Source organism: Pediculus humanus, genomic scaffold (assembly GCF_000006295.1).
Source record: "Pediculus humanus corporis 1103172107927 genomic scaffold, whole genome shotgun sequence".
Taxonomy (NCBI): Eukaryota; Metazoa; Arthropoda; class Insecta; order Psocodea; family Pediculidae; genus Pediculus; species Pediculus humanus.
Genome location: NW_002987499.1, coordinates 49,948 through 70,506, shown reverse-complemented (window position 1 = coordinate 70,506; position 20,559 = coordinate 49,948). Strand labels below are relative to the sequence as shown.

General features: G+C 31.6%; 1 protein-coding gene across 1 annotated transcript; it reads right to left on the bottom strand.

Moving 5' to 3' along the window:
* Positions 1–609: 609 nt before the first annotated feature.
* Phum_PHUM401540 (uncharacterized protein) lies at positions 610–2,421 on the bottom strand (the record flags this gene model as incomplete). Its single annotated transcript, XM_002428753.1, has 2 exons — positions 610–696; positions 1,846–2,421. 2 exons carry the CDS (start codon positions 2,419–2,421, stop codon positions 610–612), a joined length of 663 nt encoding a protein of 220 aa, XP_002428798.1.
* Positions 2,422–20,559: the final 18,138 nt, after the last annotated feature.

Sequence of the window (20,559 nt, the reverse complement as noted above, 5' to 3'; positions counted from 1 at the left end):
ATAAAAAAGCCAACGGCCATAGCGTGCTGGTCACACCGGTTCCCGTACGATCACCGAAGTTAAGCAGCATCGGGCGTGGTGCAAACTTGGATGGGTGACCGTCTGAGAACGCCACGTGCTGTTGGCTTAAAAGAGCAAAAAAAAAAAAAAAAAAAATGAGAACAAGACAAAGTAAGAACCAAAAAACAAATCTTGTTCTACTGTCGACCTGAGGCAGCTCGACGAGAACGTGAATTTCACTGCTTCTGACCCTGGCCACTCCAAAGATGTTAGTCACTGGAGCCCAGTTCAGGAGACAAATCGTTCCCATCGAATAAGACGGACTCAGGAAGACCTTCAAGAATTGATGTGGTGCTATCTTATAATAAGTGGCACCACCGAAATTCGAGTATTTGTCCCTAAGGAATCGGGTAGAAACCTCGGATAAATACTTAAAAACTCCGACAAGTAGCCTTGTCGTGTTTAATGGTGGATAATAATAATAATATTGGGTAAAATTAATTAACGACAGATAAGTAACCCGAGGTACGCACACACACACACACACACACACTCTTCGATATCGATAAAACTCTCGAGAAAAAAAGGAAAATTATAATAATAATGACGTCACAAACGTTTTATCGATTCTATGACGCAACGGATAAAAAAATGGCTGCCGATAACCGGATTTATTTCAATCGTCGTCTTGTTGCCCTAAAACGGATACAGAAAACCAATAAAACGCTCGGGGAAATTATTAATAACATTAAAAAAAAAAAAAAAAGCCTCCCCCAGCGACGGCGGGAGCTGGGGGGGGTGGAAATTTAATATTTATTAATAATCAATGTTTGTTTTTGTTTAAATTTATAAATATTTTTTTTTTTGGTAAGATCATCAAATTTCGATTCGTCTGAGACGCCATTTTTTTTATTTAAACGGATTTTAAAAACTTACTGTGGAATCAAAGTCGTTTGTTTGCCCGTTTGTTTGTTTGTTTGTTTGTTTTTCTTTCGTCTTAAACGAGATGATGACAGTCGAATCATTGTTATTTTGCGTTTCGAAAAAGAGAAAAACTATTACGATTCAATCGATCGCGATTGGTAAAACATGAAATAGTCAATCAATCGATAAATCGATCGATGGATCGATGTATCGATCAACTCAAAATGGCGTTAATCAATTAAACGCCGACTTGAGAGATTTTTACAAAGCGAACGTCATCAAATAATTTTTTTTTTTTTTTTGTTCTAAAATTTAATGAATTCGCAAAATAATTTTTTTTTTTTTTTATGGCAACAGTCAGTAATAATGAATTAACTCCCCCCCCCCAATCATTCCGTGAAAATAATAATAATAATGATGATGATGATGATGATAAGGGGTCGGTTTCCGGTCATTTTAACTTTTCATCGGAAAAAAAAAAAAAATGTCCACTTTTGTAAAAAAAAAAAACCATTTAACGAAAACACTTGTTCCTGCAATAAAAAAAAAAAAAATACATAAAAACGTTTATCGTCGTCCAAAGATAACTCATCAAAATTTAATATTGGCAAGACTGTACTAAGAAAAGGGGGAGTGGGGAGTGGGAGGGGGCGATCTGGAAGGGTTCGTTCGTGTGTGTGTGCGCACGTGGAGCTCTCCGAATGGTAAAAGTGTGGCAACCTTTTTTTGTTTGGTTTTTTAAATTAAATAATAATAAAATTCGAATCGTCCAAGGGGGGGGGGAAGGGGAGGAGCCAAAGGCGAGGGAGGGAAGAGAAAAAGAACAAATCTTTTTCACCATTTCATAAATTTCCCATTTTTCCGGGGTTTTCCTCGTGTGTTTCGGATTCCAATGAAAACAAGTTAAATGATTACACGTACCTGTTGCATTTTTTCAAAATCTAAACAGGGTCTTTGCAAATGATGCGGTTTACTATGCATGTGCCTGTGCTTTTTCCTGGACGAAACTTCGTAGTGGAATAATTTGGGGGGCGGCGATTGGGATTTCCCGGGTTTGACAACGTCCGACGGAGGTGAAGTACGGAATTTAACGGGGGTTCCCATTGTGGCGGCTAAAAAACCTTGTACTTCATCGTCCGAAGATCCGGAGCTTTGTTCCACTCTGTTACCCGGAGTCAGACACAACCTATTGAGTTTTCCGACACTTCCAAGACCCGTCAAGTTTATTTCCGACCACTTTCTCTTTTCCGGCAAAGCATTCACACTCGCACTCCGAAGGTTGACCGACACGTTTCCGCCGCATCGGCTCGCGTTCCTGCTTCGGACCGGACCTTTCGGACTCCTATTTATAACTTCGAGCTCTTCTTCCGAGCTGTGATGATCGTTATTTATGTCGCTGTCGGATGCTAGAGCGGAATCTAAAAAATACGGACTTGGAACGCTGCAAATCGTCGATCCGGTTGATGCGCTCGATTTTTCCATGACTTCGTTCTCCATGTCTGAAAAAAAAATAAAAAACTTTCTACGTTATTATTATTATTATTATTATTATTATTATTATTATTATTATTATTATTATTATTATTATCATCATTATTATACAAAATTTAAATTTCGATACGATTTTCGATAGGTCGAATGAAAGGGGAAAAAAAAAAATTTTTTTTGCGGGTCACACACATATTTTGCCGATCTTAACTTGAAATAATAATTCGGATTAAGCAGTTTACATTGGAAAAAAACACAAATATTAATAATAATAATAATTCATGAATAAAAAAAAAATCGACACGTGGAAGCAGAAAATTTTTTGCAATCTTTACAATAACGTAACGATCGATTTTTTATTTAATTCAAAAAAATAAAAATTTTTAGTCCGAAAACTTTTCTTTTTTTTTTTCCTTTTTTCAAAGACTCAAAACCGTTTCGAAAAAAAAAATAAATAAATAAACAAACAAATAAACAAACAAACAAACAAACAAAAACAAACCGACTAACAAACATCATAAAAAAAAAGAGAGAGAAAGAGAGAGAGAGAATGAAAAAACATTAAAGTTTCTTTTTGTGTGTGTGTGTGTGTTTTTATATGTATAAAGAAAAAGAAGAAATTTAAAAAAAGCAGAAGAAAACGAATTCGGCAAAAAGAGAGAGAGAGAGAGAGAGAGAGAGAGAGAGAGAGAAAAGAAAATCAACTGAATATCGAGTATCCGACCGGAAACTTTCCACGTGGGAAAACTCAATTTCATCTTTACTCCTCCTCCTCCTCCTCCTCCTCCCTTTCACTCTCTCGTTCCCGAAAAATAAAGAAAGTTGTGATAATGATAATGATGATGACGATGACGATGTTGATGACGACAACGATGACGTAATAATAATAAAAATTATTTGCAAAACAAAAAAAAATTTAAATCTTTAATATGAATGCTCGTGACGTCACATACGAGAAAAAAAGTCCCCTCCCGTTTGTCGAAAATTCCATCAATTTCCATCCTCCCCACCCCCCTCGAACTTTTCTCAATTTTCACTCGAAACCCGAGTGAGGGCAAAAAAAAAAAAAAAAAAAAAACAGGTACAAAAAAAAAGTAATAATAATAATAATATTTTTTAATCCTGGGAAAACATCAATTCCCAAAATTATAAAAAAGAAAAAGCGCGTGGGAGGAGAGGGAAGGGGAAGAAAAGGGGAGAGGAAATTTTTTTTTTTTGTCATCGATTTGAAAATTAATCCAATTTTCAAAGTCGCCATTTTTTTTTTTTTTCGCTTTGGCAATTATCATTTAATTTTCCGCGCGCGGGAAAAAAAAAGCTTTTCCTCGAGATTTAAAAAAAAAAAAAAAATGTTTACACAATCGGTAAAAAAAACCAATAATAATAATAATAATTTTGTGACGTCACCAAAGTTTTTTTTTTTAAAGGAAAATCTTTCGTTCGTCGTCAGGTGCAAAAATCAAACAAAAAAAAAAAAAAAAAAAAAAAAACGTAACGATTTTTTTTCTCCGCCTCTTTTTCCCCCCGACCCCCTCCCTTGTCCTCACCGCAACCGACCTGCCCCTTCAAAAACTTTCCATTTAATTTCTTTATTAAAAATTTTTTTAAAAGAGGAGAAAAGAGGAGAGAGAAGGAGGGGGAAAGTTATCGTTGTTGTTGTTATTTTTTTTAATATTCGTCCCGTTGCTGCTCCAGGAAAAAAAAATAAAAAATTTTTTCTCGGGAACTCAATAGATAGTGGGTTTATTATTTTTCTCTCTCTCTTTCTCATTCCACGACACACTTGTTATTTCCACGAAAATAAAAAAAAAAATAAAAAATGATAATTTGGCAACCGCGTAAACTTTTCCATAGATATAAACAAACAAACAAACAAACAAAGGAAAAATAATAGAAATAAATAATTTTCTTTTTTTTTTTTTGATCGTTAATACCGAACGTCGAGTTTTTTTTTTCTTTCTCCAGCGGTTTTTCTCCAGCTGTCCCGTGAATCGTAAATGATACTTTATTGTTTAGACTATAAAAAAAAATATTTTTATCGATTTTCCTTTTACGTTTACTTTTTTTCCCCCCCGTTTTCTCACTCTTTCTTTTCGATAATTTTAAATACAAACATTCTCTCTCTCTCTCTCCTTTTTCAGCAAAACGAACGCCACCACCGCCGACGTCAAAATAAAAGACAAAAAGATAGACAAAGTTCTAGAACTTTCGTATACTCTCCTTCTCCCCCCCCTTCCCCCACATTAAATATGTTTTAACCGAAGCGTGAAAAGAAAACCTTTTTTTTTCTTAAAAAAAAAAAAAAAAAAAAAAAAAAACTTCAAACGCTCTCATTAGAATAATTAATAAGAGTTTACAAATTATGCCTTAAAATGAAAAAAAGAAAAGAGAAAGATAGAGAGAGAGAGAGAGAGAGAAAGAGAGAGAGAGTGAGAGAGTGAAAGAGAAAGAGAGAGAGAGAGAGAGAGACCAAATCCGGTCAGTGACCGAACTTGTGATTATATTAAGTCAATTAATGATAATTATAAATAAAATATATATATATATACGTACGTGAAAAGCCACGAATGTGTGAATTATGAGTAAGAAAAAGAGATGGAAAGAGAAAGAGAAAAAAAGAGAAAGAGAGAGAGAGAGACATATTTAAACGCGCACACGCACACACACACACACACAAAAAATACGTTCAAAATTTGACACGTAACAAAAAAAAATTAGCAAATTTTTCGTACAAAACAAAACAAATCAATTCTTATTCGAACAGTCGTGCCAAAATAACAAAAATAAAATTACATATATACAAATACGTAAACAAAGGAAAAATTTTTCGGAAAAACTCCCCCCTCTCCCCACAAAAATGGGAAAAACGGGGGAGGAGGAGATGGTGGAAGGAGAAATTTCTGACAACACGAAAAGCGAAAACCGTAAAAGAAAAAGACAACAATAATAAAAATTGAATTAAAATAATAGAAAATACTAATAATAATAATAAGCATTATTATTATTATTATTATTTTCGGGCGAATCCGAAAAAAAAAAAAAAATTAAATTTTCCTTTTTTCCTTTTTTTTTTTTTTTTAAATGTAAAAATAAAATAATAAAACCTATTTAATTTCAATTAAACGAAAATGGAAAAGAAAATTTTTTTTTTTTTCGTTTTTTCCTTTTTTTCCGTTCCTTTCCTTTCCTTTCAAATTTCTGACAAGTGCACAAAATGGAAAGGACAAGGTATAAAAAGAATGGAAGGTTCGAGAAAAAAAAAAAAAAGAAAATGAAAGGGAAAAGGGAAAAAGGGGAAAGAGAGAAAGTGAATGAAAATTTTCCCCGGTGATTTTTTTTTGTATTCGTTTTATTTACTTTTTTATTTCTCTTGCCAGCTTCTCCCCCTCTTCCTCACCTCTTTCTTCTCCTTTCCCCCCGAAAAAAGAAAAAAAATAACAATAATGATGATGATGATAATAATAATAATAATAATAATTTTTTTTATTTTATTTTTCAAGTTTAAATTGAAAAGTTCAAAGTTTTCACGGTTGCTTTTTTTCCCTTTCCTTTCCTTTCCTTTTCTTTTCTTTTCTTTTCCACCCTCCCCCTACCACCACCACCATCACCACACTCCCTTCCTTTCCTTTCTCGTAAAATAATAATAATATTAATAATTTGGGAGCTTTTAATTTATTTCGTTTTTTTTTTTCCCGTCACCCCCCAACTTTTTCTTTTTCTTTCCGTTTCTCTCTTTTGGTTTCTGTCGATATACGTTCGGACGACGAAATTTTTCCCACAAATTTTCCTTTTTCCTTTTTTTTTTTAAACTAATTTAAATTCGATAAACACGCGTTTCCGAACGTGAGACAACATTTTCTCTCTCTTTCTTTTTTTCTGACCGTTCGTTCTTTTATATTTCCTGTCTCGGAAAATTTCAATCGGTCGACCCGAGTGGAAAAAATTCGTCGAACCGTTAACAATTACCAATAATTGTTTTTAAAATCAAATTCAATTCTCTTTTCGTTGGGGGAAAAAAAAAAACTCCTACGTTTACTACGACGACAAACAAAAACAAACAAACAACCAACCGAAAAGGCAACAAGCGAGACACGTAACGAATTTTTTTAAAAGATTTCGATGAAGGGAAAAAATCAAAAAAAATCAAAAAAAAAAAAAATTTATTTTTACGCCTTCGTCGAACCCCTTTTATCTAGCGGAGAGGGGGGTTGGGAAGAGGGATGGGGAGGGAGGCGAGAGGGGGAGGAACAACCAAAAACTATCCTTCCTCGTCCCTCTTTCAAAAAAAAAAAAAATCCGTTACGTTTCTTACGGTACGTAAATAAGGAAACGATTTCAATAAAAAAAAAAAAAATTACACGTTTGCATTCGGGGGTCAAGGGGGGTCACCAGGTGTGTATTCAAACACCTTTTAAAAATATCGACAGGTTTCTCTACGATTGAAATTAATTTTTTCTCTCTCTCTACCTCTCTCTTTCTCTCTCTAGCGAAATTAATCAAGGTGAGATGTTTTTCAAAGTGAAAGGTAATTTTTCGATCAAAATAAAATAACCGTAAAAAAAAAAAACAGACGGGAACAAAACGCGCACGCACGCACACGAAAACACACAAAAAGAACGTGTCACTAAACAAAAATCCGACAGCAGTAAAACATATTTTCGAACGTGGCGGAAGAGAAAAAGGAAAAAAAAAACGTGGAGGAAAAGAATCGCTCTGAAACCACGTTAAACCTCCCAACCATTTTAAACGGTCGTTATGATTTCCCTTGACCTTTGCCCTGGAAAAAAAGGCAACAACAACAACAGCAGCAAACAAAACAAACAAAATCCAACAACAAACGTTGGAAAATTTGAAACGTTGCTTGCTGGAAAAGAAAAAAGGCAGAGAGAGAGAGAGAGAGGCGAAAAATGAAAGGGAAAAAATATTAAAAAAAATTTTCTTCGTCTTTTTTTTTTGGGGGGGGGGCAAGAGAAGGAGGTGTATCGAATCGTTCGGGGGGGAGGAGGAGGGCGGGAGAGAAAAAAAATATAGAAAAGATTTTCTTAGTGCAGATATAAATAAATAAATAAATAACATCGTCGAATTTATAAAAAAAAAAAAAAAAAAGGAAAAATTGATTTATTGAAATCTGGGAAAATCATTTTTAATGCTTTTCGACGAAAATGATAACAACAACAAAAATAATAATAATAATAATAATAATAATAATAATAATAATAATAATAATAATAAATCGAATTTATCAGCGTCAGCGCCGCGAAGGCCAAATTTCTCTCTCTCTCTCTCTCTCTCTCTCTCTCTCTCTCTCTCTCTCTCTCTCTCTTTTCATTTTTATAAAATTTGCAAAAAAAAAAAAAATTTTTTTTTTTCGGTTACGGTTCGGATTAATCTATCGATAGTAATAATAATAATGATGATGATAAACGTTTTTTTTTTTTATTCCAGACCCTGATTTAAGCCTCCCCTTCCCTCCCTCTTTCCCTCCCCCCTTTTTTTCTAGAACGTTCGAATTCGAAATCCGTGTTTGCGTTGCACAATAACAAACGTATTAATACGCTTATAACTTATGCGTTCACGCACAAATTCTCACCCGTTTAAAATAAACGCGCTTTGATGCGGCGGCGGCGGCAAAAAAAAAACGTGGAACTAGAAAAATTTACCGCGCCAAAAAAAAACAAATTTTTTTTTTTTTTTTGTAAATCGACGTTATCTCCTTCCTCTCCTACAACATTTTTCATTGTTCTTTTTTTTTTTTTTTGGTTGTTGTTGTTGTTTCGCATGATAGGTTTTTTCGGTTGTTTCTACCCACTCCGTATTCATCATCTCGTAAAAGGAAATTCGATTATAATTACCATCATTTACACAAAAAAAAAAAAAAAAAATGGCGGAGAATTTATATTGAAAAATCACGAAATAACTACGTCATCATCATCATCATCATTGCTCCCTTTTTTTTTTTTTTTTTGTTAAAAATTGATTTTTAACGAAAAATCGTACAATGACTGGCGATTTGTTAAAAATCCTTTTATAATTTATTCCTTTTTAACAAAAAAAAAAAAAAAACTGAAAATGAATGCCAACATTGTAAAATTAATTACTTTCAAATTAAACAAACCGTTACGTTAATTAATAATTTATTAATAACGACGAAAACGGAAAATAACAACAACAACAACAATAACAAAACGGTCAATTTTTCCCGTTTCTTTTTTTTTCCTATCTCCCTCCCTCTCCCTCCTTCCTTCCTCCACCCTCTTTCTCATCTTTTTTTCTTGAATGAATCATAAAAAAAAATTGTGTAAATAAAAAAAAAAAACTCAACAAACAAACAAACGACGACGCAAACTAACTAATTAGTATCGGCGTGGTAACGATAAACAAACAAACAACAAACAAAAACGAACAACAGCGTTTGTGTGTTTTCGGTACGTTATTATCGTTCAAACAAAATTTTGGAAAATAAAAAAAAAAAAAATTTTTTTATAACCGACGTTCACAAGTACAAACAAACAAGCAGACAAACAAGAGGCCATTTTTTTTTTATTTTTAAAAGTTACGGTCGTACGTGGAAGAAGAACGGAAAAAATAATAAAAAATAAAGATGGCGGTGGTGTGATATATTCGTGACCGCTCGCATAAATCGTAACGAAATAATAATAATAATAATTTTTTTCCGAACTGTAAATCGATATACAATCGATACGCCCCCATAACAATCGAACATCGATATATTTTATCGATTCTACATCGAAAAATTTCGATTTTTATTTCATAATAACAAATGAGTGAGGAAAAAAAAAATGGACGACTCCACCGCCTTCTTCGATTCATAATAAATATTTAAATATCTCGCTAGCTAAACCGACGCTAACATTATTTCAATCGTAACAAAAACAAAAGGGGGGTAGGAGGGGGGAAGAACCATAAACGTGACCGAAAGTCTTTTAAAAAAATTTGCAAAAAGCTTTTTTTTTTTGCATTTACAAAAAAAAAATAATAATAAAAATAAAAATAAAAGAAAGAAAAAAAAGGTGCGCCATTGTTTTTTTTCTCTCTCTTTCTCCCACGCCCTTCTCTCCTCCCCCCTCTTTTTTTTCGTCTTCTTCCACGTTTTTTTTTTTTTTTTTTTTTTTAGCCAAACGATTATTGAATTCACGGCACGCTTTACACGTCTGCTTTTTTTTTTTTAAATGCATTGTTTATTTATTAAAAATTCGCACGGAAATCACGATTCACGTTCTCGGCAAACCTTTTTTTTTTTTTTTTTTTCTTAATTCAGTCAGCTAAATTCAAACTCGATATCCTTGTATTTTTATATACACACGCTCGCTCGCGCACACACACGCACGGACAAAATGGCGACCATTATTTCGGTCAGGTAATAACCGTTTTTGCAATTTACAACCCGATTTAAATATCAGAGGAAAAGATTAAGAGAAACAAAAATTTCAAGGTTGTTTTTTTTTTAAAACGAAAAAACATCATCATTATCATCATCATCGTGAACATTATCATTATTATTTAAAATTTTCAAAATGGACGATACTATGTGACTCGAATAATAATAATAATAATAAGCCTTCAAAAAAAAAAAAAACGCGATGGAATTTCATTTGACAAAAGAATGGTTAATGATCGACTACTTGAGTACCCGCGACCGAGTGTTTCCACACCCCCTCCCCTTTCCCCTCTTTCCTTCCCCTCCTCGATTGTAGTAATGGTAGTAGCTGGTTGTCACGATTGTAATCGTTCGACCGAAAAATAAAAACCACGGAGCTCCTCTCGTCAGACCCCGCGTAACGACCGTTTCGAAAAAAAAAAAAATTTGTGTGACGGTTTGAGTGAGAGGCAACAACAAACAACAAACGTTTGTATAAAGTACAACACGCAGGTATTACGTAAACAAAAACCTGACGTGTTTGCGTGTTTATGAGGTAACGGCGTTTTAAAAATAAAAATTTTTTTCGGGGAGGAGGAATGGGGAGGGAGAAAACCCGAAAAAAAAATGGTTTAATTAAAAACGTAGGCTCACGCAGACACGCACGCACACACATTATCCAGACGAGAATATAACCTTTTGAACTCTACGTAAATACGTCATCAACGCGCGCGCGTTTTTTTTTTTTAACGCGACCAAAATCTACGGATTGTAATTGCAGTGGAATTAACAAATTGAAATTTTTCATTTTCGAGTCCAGATTTGATCGTTGTCGATTTAAAACGATGACGACGACGTGCCACGACGGAAACGATGACGACGACGTGCCACGATGGAAACGATGATGATAATGATGATTATGATAAAAGCATGAAAATGTGTTCGAACAACAACACCGCATTATTCAACATTTCATTACGTAATTGTTACCGACCGATTGTAAAAAAAAAAAAACGCGGCGTTTATTTTTTAACTACCCGACTTACACCGTCTTTTTGCACGATTTGAATGCGTCGGGGGAGGAGGCGGAAGTGAGTGAGGAGGAAGGAGGGGGGCGGAAGTTAAAAAAGTGGTCTCGTGATTTCGTTAAGCACGTTCCTTACAACGACCAGCTGCAAGCAAATCAGTTAACCGAAAAGAAAAAAAAGGGTTTGTTTTCCAGTTTTTAAATTCCAGTTGCTGGAAAGCGTCGGTGAAACGGAAACGGAAACGGGAGAATGTATTTATTTATTTATTTTTTCTTTTTTTTAATTTCGATGTGAAAATAACACACACAAGTTCAAACTACCGAAAAGGGATTAGAGGGGTGAGAGAGAGAGAGAGAGAGGGGTGATGGTAAAAACGATTTTTTCATCGAATAAAATTCTATTTAACTTTCTTACTAATTTAACCACTTTTCTTCTCCTTTCCCTTTCTCCTTTACCTTCCTACCCCTCCCCCCATCGGGAAACTAAAAATAAAAAGAAAAATTTTTAATTATAGGTTCAATTAACTAACAGGCTTCGAGACCCTTGTAATTATTTTATTTTTATTTTTCCTTCCTTCCTTCCTTCCTCCCTTTCTTATTTTTTTTCCTCTAAATTTTCCATCTTTTAACGGTTTTTTAAAAATTTCCCGGAAACGAACGCGTAAATAAATTTAAATTTTTTTAATAAAAAGGGGGGGGGCAAAACATTGATTTTATCGATCCCGAAATTAAAATTTTAAATCTTGATAGTAATTTAAATTACGTAATGAATAAATAATGGTTTAAAAATTAGTTACAATCTCTCTATCACTCCCTCTATCCATCTCTCTTTCTCTCTCTTTGTGCGAATGATAAAAAGAAAATTTTGGAAATAATTAAATAACAAATTATGACGATAATGATAATAGAAAAAACGGAAATAAATATTTAAAAAAAAAAAAAAAAACGCGCGCGTTTTATCAATCGAAAAACGATTCCAACTATTCGCGAAAGCAAAAAAATTTTTTTTTGTCTTTTACGATTATTCTCCTACCCTCTCCCTTCCTCTCCTTCCTCCCCCTATTTTTACCCCCGAGTTTATTCCTTTCTAGAAAATTCTCGAAAAATACGACGGAAAATAACTTTTCCGTCGTATTTTTTTTTTTATATCGCGAGGAAAAACATTAAAAACGAACGCCGCGTGTGCCATTTCCGACGAGAAAAAACCAAAATTTTAAACGGCCGCGATTAAAAGGCTTTTTGAAAAATCGTAAAAAAAAAAAAAAAAAAAAAAAATGCAAACGTGTTAAGAGAATGTTCTAGAACACGCACACGCACACGAAACAACAAAAAAAACAAAATCCTAAACTTTTATATATTTTATATTTTATTTTTATTTTTTTCTCTTTCTCTCTCTTACTCCTTCTTTATTTTCCATTTTCCTTTTATTTGAGGGTTTTTATTATTATCATCAAAAAAAAAAAAAAAAAGAATTCTTCTTCCACGTGTTTTCCTTCTTCTTCTTCTTTTCCTTCTTCTTCTTATTTCCGAAATAACATACAAAATAGGACATACGTAAAAATTTGTATTATATGTTTATGACGTCATTCGTAATAAAAAAAAAATAAATACATCCATATATTTAACAATGTCGTTCTTTCGTTTTATTTTTTTCCGGAAAATTTTCACACACAAAAAAAAAGAAAGGCAATGAGAGAGAGAGAGAGAGAGAGAGAGAGAGAAAACACGTTAAAATTGTTTTATTAAAAATTAATAAAACTAAAAACAAAGAAAAAAAAAATGAAATTGATGGCCAACGAACGAAACGAAAAAGAAAAAAAAGAAAAACTCGATCGGCGACGTCGACAATTTTTTTTTTTTTTTTTTTATCAATTTCGAAAAAGAAAAATAATTTATCAAAGATTCATATCGATGGAAGGAGAAAGAAAGAAAAAGAAAAAAAGAAGAAAAAGAAAGAAGAAAAAGAAAAGAAAAGAAAAGAAAAGAAAAAACGCGTAATTTTTCATTTTCGTGTCAAAAGAAAAAAAAATTTTTCCTTTTTTTTTTTTTAAAGTTATTCATTCAAACGATTAAAGGCAATTGTTTCCTTTTTTTTTTTTTTTTTTTTTTTTTTTTTTCTAAATCCACGTTCAATGCGTAAAATTAAAAAAAAAAAAAATTTAAATCTTTTACAAATCCGACCCTTTCTCTCTCTCTCTCTCTCTCTCTCTCTTTCGTTTTCTCTTAAATGAAAGAAGAAATTTCGTTTCGCTTGTGACAATCACAGAATTTTCCGGTCAATTCATAACGGATTTTTTTAATAACTAAAAATGAAATTCGTATTTTCTCTCTCCCCCGCCCCCCGTCTTTCTCTCTCTCTTTCCTGCCTACCGCCCCCCTTCCGAACATCGAGGAAAATTCAAAAGAGTAATTTCCTCTTTTCTTTCGCTTTCTATAAGAAATCCTTGAGTGAAAATCGATCGGAAACCAATAAAACTAATTCACAACAACATAAAACAACAACGACAACCCGTACGTAACGCAAAAAAAAATATTTTCTTTTCTCGAAAAGAAACAAAAGGAATCAACAACAAAACAAACAAACGATCTGGAAAATCATTTACGATAACTTTCCTTCAAATAAATAATAAAATAAAAAAAACTGATAAACGTCATCGTCGTCGTCGACTTAATTCCAAAAAAAAGGAAAATTAAAACGTGGGGGATGTGCGTGTGCGTTCGTGTGGGTGCGTGTGCGCATGCGCGTTCGCTACATATATATATATCTGTCGCTTTTCTCCATAAATCTAATGGTAAAAAAAAAAAAATCCCGAATCCGAAAGCCTTTCTTTGATTTAATTTAAAATAATTTTTCTCATTCTTTTACTTCCGGTTTGTTTTTTTTTTTTTTTTACCTTTCATTATTATTATTATTATTATTGCGTAACTGGAGAAGAAAAAAAATTGTATCCGACAAATTTTTCCAATACAATTTTCTTTCTTTCTTTTTCTCACTCTCTCTCTCTCTCTTTCTCTTTTTTTTTTTTTTTAATTAGAAAATCTAAATTTTTTTCTGATTGAATTTTTCTTTTCTTTTCTTTTCCCCCGCCTCCCCCTCCTCCTCCCCGCCTCCGCCTCTGACATTCTATTCTATCTATATCTCTTTTCTTTTTTGACGTTGTAAAGATATTAAAAAAAAAAAAAAAAAAAAAAACAAAAACAAAAAAGATTAATACATTATTAATTAAAACGACGAGAGAGAAAGAGAAAGAGAGAGAAGGGAAATGGGGAGGGGGGAACAAAAAAATGTAAAAAAAAAAAAAAGGTTCACTTACCTACTTCTTCTAGCTCTTCAAGATTAATTTGCTGCTGCTGTTGTTGTTGTTCGTCGTCAGATTCTGTTCCAGAGTCGTGTTCTTCGCTTTCCTATTAAAAAAAAAAAAAAAAAAACAATGAAAATTTAATTTAATTAATAATATTAAATTACGAATAACGACGACATCGGGAAAAATCGGCAGAGGGGAGGGAAGAGGAGGGGAGAAGGAGGAGAAGAAAAAAAAAGAACAGGAAGAGGAAGAGGAGGAGGAAAAATTAAATACTCCTCCGTATCATTTTAACAATAGTCTCTTGTAATATTTTTTCTCCTCCTCTTTTTAATAAAGAATATGATTTAAATACTTGATGATGATGATAATAACTATAACAACAGCAACAGCAGCAGCACCAAAACCATTCGCGCCATTTATTATCCTTTTAAAAAAAAAAACGCCGCCATTTTAATTAAAAAAAAAAAATCGGGATTTACTCCATTACGTGTGACACACACGCATTTGTTAAAAAAGCGGAACGAAAATCGTAGAGGAAAAAAAGAGCAAAATAATAATAATAATAATAGTGCGAAACGAGCGAAACGAAACGAAACGAAAAAATAAAAAATAATGATAATAATAAATGAAATGAAAAAATGGCTTCCAGACATAAATCCTCCACCACCACCACCACCATCACTAAGCCATTAATGTAATTTTCCGCATTACAAATATAATTAATTAATTAATTAATAAATGGTCGTCGTAAATTTTTTTTTTTTTTTTAAGGCCTGAAATCGATAACTTTTATCTAACTGATATGGTAACGTCCTTCTCGTCGTCGTCGTCGTCGTCGTCGTCGTCGCTTATCGCATTCTTTCCTTTAGCATTTATTTTCAACGTATCGTCCCTGCCATTTTGTTTTGTAATGCGGCGACAAAAATATATTCGAGGCTAACACCTACGGTTTCTAATACCACGACGAATCCGAAACCGAAAAACGTTTTTTTTTTTTTAGAACCGATCATCGAGTCGATGATGGATTCGACCTCATCATTGACGTAATCATAAAAAGTTAAATTAGATGGTTGGTCATTAAGTTTAAAATTTTCCTTTTTAAAAGAAGTATATAACGATGGTGATAATAATAATAATAATAATAATAATAATAATAATAATAATAATAATAATAATAATAATAATAATAATTAGGACGAACGATTAAGTAGATTTAGATAAAGAATACCACCGTATTCTCACCCATACATATTTTTTTTTGTCATTACAAAACAACCATTAGGTTAATAGTCGTAGAATTGATAAGAGAGAGAGAGAGAGAGGAAAATTCCTTTTGATAGCCATTATAAATAATATTGAAAATAGAGAGAGAGAAAGAGAGAGAGATGCTGGAGCGATTGTAGGGCAATCATGTAATGGGAAAGCCAAAATTCGAGAATCAACAACAACAACAACTACAACCATAAAGATGAGGGTAAATCTTTAAACTTTTCAATTATTTCGACTATACGGCAATCATTGTAATAATAATAATAATAATAATAATAATAATAATAATAATAATAATAATAATAATAATAACAACAATAATAATAATAATAATAATAATAATAATAATAATAATAATAAATTGAAAATGACCGATCGCCTTATCGAAAACATTCAAATTACCCACGCCTTCTTCGTATTGCAACGTTCGATCGTTTTACCAACAACAAAATTACAAAATGTTTCAAAAAACAACCCAAACAACAAATATCATTAAAGCAGAAGAACAAGAAGCAGAAGAAGTAGAAGAAGAAGAAAAAAAAGAAAAAGAATTAAAAAGAAAACGACACAATCACTAAGATGGTATCTCGAAAAAGATGGAAACAAAAAAAAAAAGAAAATTCGCAAATTAATTTTTGGCGAAAAAATTCCCTGCAACTCACCGCCATCGCTCCTTCCCCCCCCACTCCGGCTATCTTCCCTCCCCATTTTTCGTTTGTTTTCTTTTTGTTTATTCTCCCTTTAAAAAAGATATTTTCCTTTTTAATACCATTGTAACTTATTTCTCTTAAACGCACGCGCACGCACACGCACACAAACTTCTTTTTTCGAATTCTTTTTATCTAACATTCATTCTTTTACAAGAAAAGAAAAAATTCCCCAACCTCCCGCCCCCCCCAAAAAAAAAAAACAAAAATTTTTTTCTTTTTTTTTTTCTTTCCATTCTTATCTTTTCTCTTCTTCTTTCTTTTTCTTTTTATCTTCAACATCGAAATAAAAAAAAGAAAAAGAAAAAAAGGAAAAAAAGAAAACTTTTTTACAATAAATTTAACCTAAGAAGAATCATAACTTTTTTTTTTCTTTTGGGGGGAGGGATGGAGGGAGGGAAATAAAATAAAATAAATAAAAATGAAATAAAAAATAAAAATAAAAAAATAACCGCCTTTTTTTTTTCTTTTTTTTATTACGACATTTAAACTCAAACTCCGCGTTTCCCCTTATCGAAAATATTATTATTATTATTATTATTATTACCTTTTATTAATGTTAGTTTATGTACGTAAATAAATGCATGCCTACACACATATTATTATTATTATTTTCATATATGTGTGTGTGTACTACATACATACATACGTTATTTAAATATCATTTCTTGGCCAGAGTTTTTATCATCATTATTACCATTATTATTATTATTAATCATTTCCCATATATATATATACTTTTCTTCCCTTTTCGTTTCCGTTTCCGCTTTTTTTTTTTGCAAAATAACCGAACGTAAAAAATAAAAATAAAAAAATAAAATAAATAAATCGTCGTTTATTTTCCTGTTTTTTTTTTTTTTTTTTTTTTATTTTTGCAATAAGACGAAGACGCCACAGGAAAATATTAATAATAATAATAATAATAAAAGTAATAAAAAATCAGACCTTTTTTTTTCTTTCTGCTACTCCTGTTCTTTTTATTATTATTATTATCATTATTTTTTCAACCGATTTTTTCAACAAACAAAACAATAAAAAATTTGTATTTCGATTAATTCCGCAAATGAATGAATGAATGAGTGAATGAATAAATGAATGAATGAGATCGTTCGTTTATTACGTACGATATCCGGTCTACCGCCACCCCCCACACACACACAACGCACCACACCCCTTTCATTCTTTTGCGACAAATTTCCCTTCTTCTTCTCTTGAAAAAGTAAAATTTTTTTAAACATTTGTTTTGTCACTTTCGCCATAATCGAGTTTCGAAATGAATCAATCAATCAATCGATAGATCAATCAAATCAAATTATTATTATTATTATTATTATTATTCAACATCGCCGACACATTATGTTTAGAAACGAAAAACAAAACGAAAACTTTTTTTTCATTATTAAACAAACAAACAAACAAACAAACATTTAAGTGTGTATTTTAATCCATATTCGAAACGTTGAATTATTTATGCTTTGATTTTTTTCATAACACGGTTGTTAATAAAATTTCCTTTTTTTTCTTCTCCGTTTGTCGTCGTCGTCGTCTATCAAACGCATGTACGTACGCCATTTTGTTTTTTACTCCGCCATTTTAAAAATTTCCCCGAGTGATTTTTTTTTTCCCATTAAATACGAAAAACTATCTAGAAACTAAAGAGAACCATCATAAAAAAATTTTCTTTCTTTTTTTTTTTTAATACGATGATGACGTTGATGGTTAACGACAATCAACAAACAAATTCAAATCCGCCATTAAAATTATCGTTTAAGGTATTTGCAGGATTCAGGTAACGAAAACCTTTTTTTTCTAAACAAAACCGTATCGCCTTTCATGTTTTCTTTTCCTTTCCTTCCCCTTCCTTCTTCTTCCTTCGTCTCCCTTTCCCCGTTTTTGTTTTTTCTTATCTATTCTTCGAATCCCTTCTTCATTCATCATTATAAAAAACAATAATAATAATAATAATAATGATAAAGAAAAATTTTTTAAATTGAATGAATTTGATATATGAAACTTTTTCATTACTTCGTCGTTGAATCAACCGTAAAAAAATTTGATTAATCGTTGAAGTCTACGCGCGCGCACGCACACACATTTTCCTCCTGTTAACTTTCTTATCCGACGTTTTGTGTGCTAATCTCGACGTTTTTCCAAAATTTTAAAAATTGATTAAACGAGGAAAGGGATGATGATAGTGCTGATGCTAGTGCTGATGCCAGTGCTGCCACCATCACCGCCACAAAAACACTTTTTTTAAAAAAGTAAACGCGGAATGATTTAAATCAAGGTTGGTGGTTAACGTGTTTTTCTTCTCCCTCATCTTCCTCATTTTCCTCCTCATCTTCTTCTCCTCCTTCTCCTTCTTCTTTTTTAATAATAATGATTTAATGTTTCCGTTTAATTAATTATAAAAAAAACCTACGAAGCAATTTTTTATTTTCACTCCACCTTTTCCTCCTCCATTTTGAAAATTAAGAAATTTTTAAACGTAACAACCGCGCGGTAAAAAAAAAAAAAAAAGAAAACAAATAATAATAATAATATTAACAAATAAAATATTAATGATCGATTAATCGATCGATCGATCGATCGATCCATTGCGAGTTTTACAAAATGCATCGTCGGAAAATTCAACATTGGTTTTACATACAAAGACAGACGAATCTTCTGTTTGGCAAATTGTCGTCTGCTTTTTCTCTCCCGTTTATTATTATTATTATCATTATTATTATTATCATTATTATTATTATCATTATTATTATTATCATTATTATTATTATTATTATTATTATTATTATTATTATTATTATTATTATTATTTTACGTACGTTATTTAAATTAACCAAAAATTAAAATACCGTGAAGATGCGATGAACACGTTTCGTAAAATTTTTTATTTTTTTTTAAGGAAGTTATTTATTTTATTTTTATTTTTTTTCCGTTTGTTTTTTTTTTATTTTTTGTAGAGATAATCATCTCGCGATCCCTTGTTTAACATTTTAATACCGAACGTGAAAAGGAAATGAAATAATAATAATAATAATAATAATAATAATAATAATAATAATAATAATAATTAATTTAAATGCAGTTTTCGTAAAAAAAAAAAAAAAAAAAAAAAAAAACATTTCGTTGTGTTATTATTTCGCGGTCACGATTTTTTTTACTTTCTTTTACCACGTCGATGACTTCATAAACAAGGTATTCGCAAAATACAATAAACCCGAAATTTCATAATTTAAAAGTAAATAAAAAAACCGCGAAAATTCAAATTCGAATCCGCTAAAAAAAAAAATAATAAAAATAAAAATAATAAAAAATTGGTTTTCCCCCATCGTCGACGGGTAATAATCTCGTTCCCGATTTGATATTTTAAAAAAAAAAAAAAAGCAAATAATAATAATAATAAATAAAATCCAGGAAAAACGAGTATCAAATTTTGGACAAAATAAAATAAAAAAAAAAAAAAAAAAAAACAAAATGATTTAATGGAGAACCACATAAAAATCCATAATTGGCTTCTTTTTTTTTTTATTTAAACGCGGACATCTTTATCGTAATTATAAAAACTCATCATTTACAATTTGTTCATATGAGATTTTATTACGAAAGATTCGACGGCCGTGAATGCATAAAAAAAAACCCTGTAATTTTCCCTCTCTTCCTCTCTCTCTCTTTCCCTCTTTTTCCCTCTCTTCCTCTCTCTCTCTTTCCCTCTTTTTCCCTCTCTCTCTCTCTCTCTCTCTTTTCCTCTCTTTCTATCTCTCTCCCAACTTTGGCCATTATCAACTGGTTTCACAGTCAGTCTATTCCGCATTGTATATCCCTCATAACTTTTTTTTTTCGAATCAATTTTTTTCCTTCTTCTTCTTCTTCCACGTTCTTTTCAAAACTTTAAACGATTTTGTTTATTTCGAAACAGTACAAAAAATAATAATAATAATAAATTTTTTTTTCCTTCCTTTTCTTTCTTTCTTTTTTTCTTTAAAAAAAAAAAAATAGGTCACGCCATTTGAATAATAATAATAATAATAAACTCCCGGCCGAATATTTTTTTTTTTTTTTAATAACGAAAAAAAAAAAAAAAATTCATTTTCTGTCGTATTTTGAATTGTTAATAACGATGATGATGATGACGATAATGAGTTTTAATTTTTGTTTATTTTTTTAGAAAAAAAAAAAAAATTAATTCCCAGGAAAAGGTGAGTGAAAAAAATGTGGGATTCGTTAGTTAATAAATATACTCTTCACTCAGGTTGATGCCTGGATGCGGAAGAAGAGGAGAGAGAGACAAATGAAGACAATTCGGAAAATGCAGTCGTATTTATATGACAATCAGCGCCTCGACGCGGTGACGAATCACAACTTTTCATTCGAATATTATTATTATTTATTTCCGGCTGCTCAACGTGTTACCTCCCTCTACTACCCTCCCTTTGTTTAATTATTTTACGTTCATTT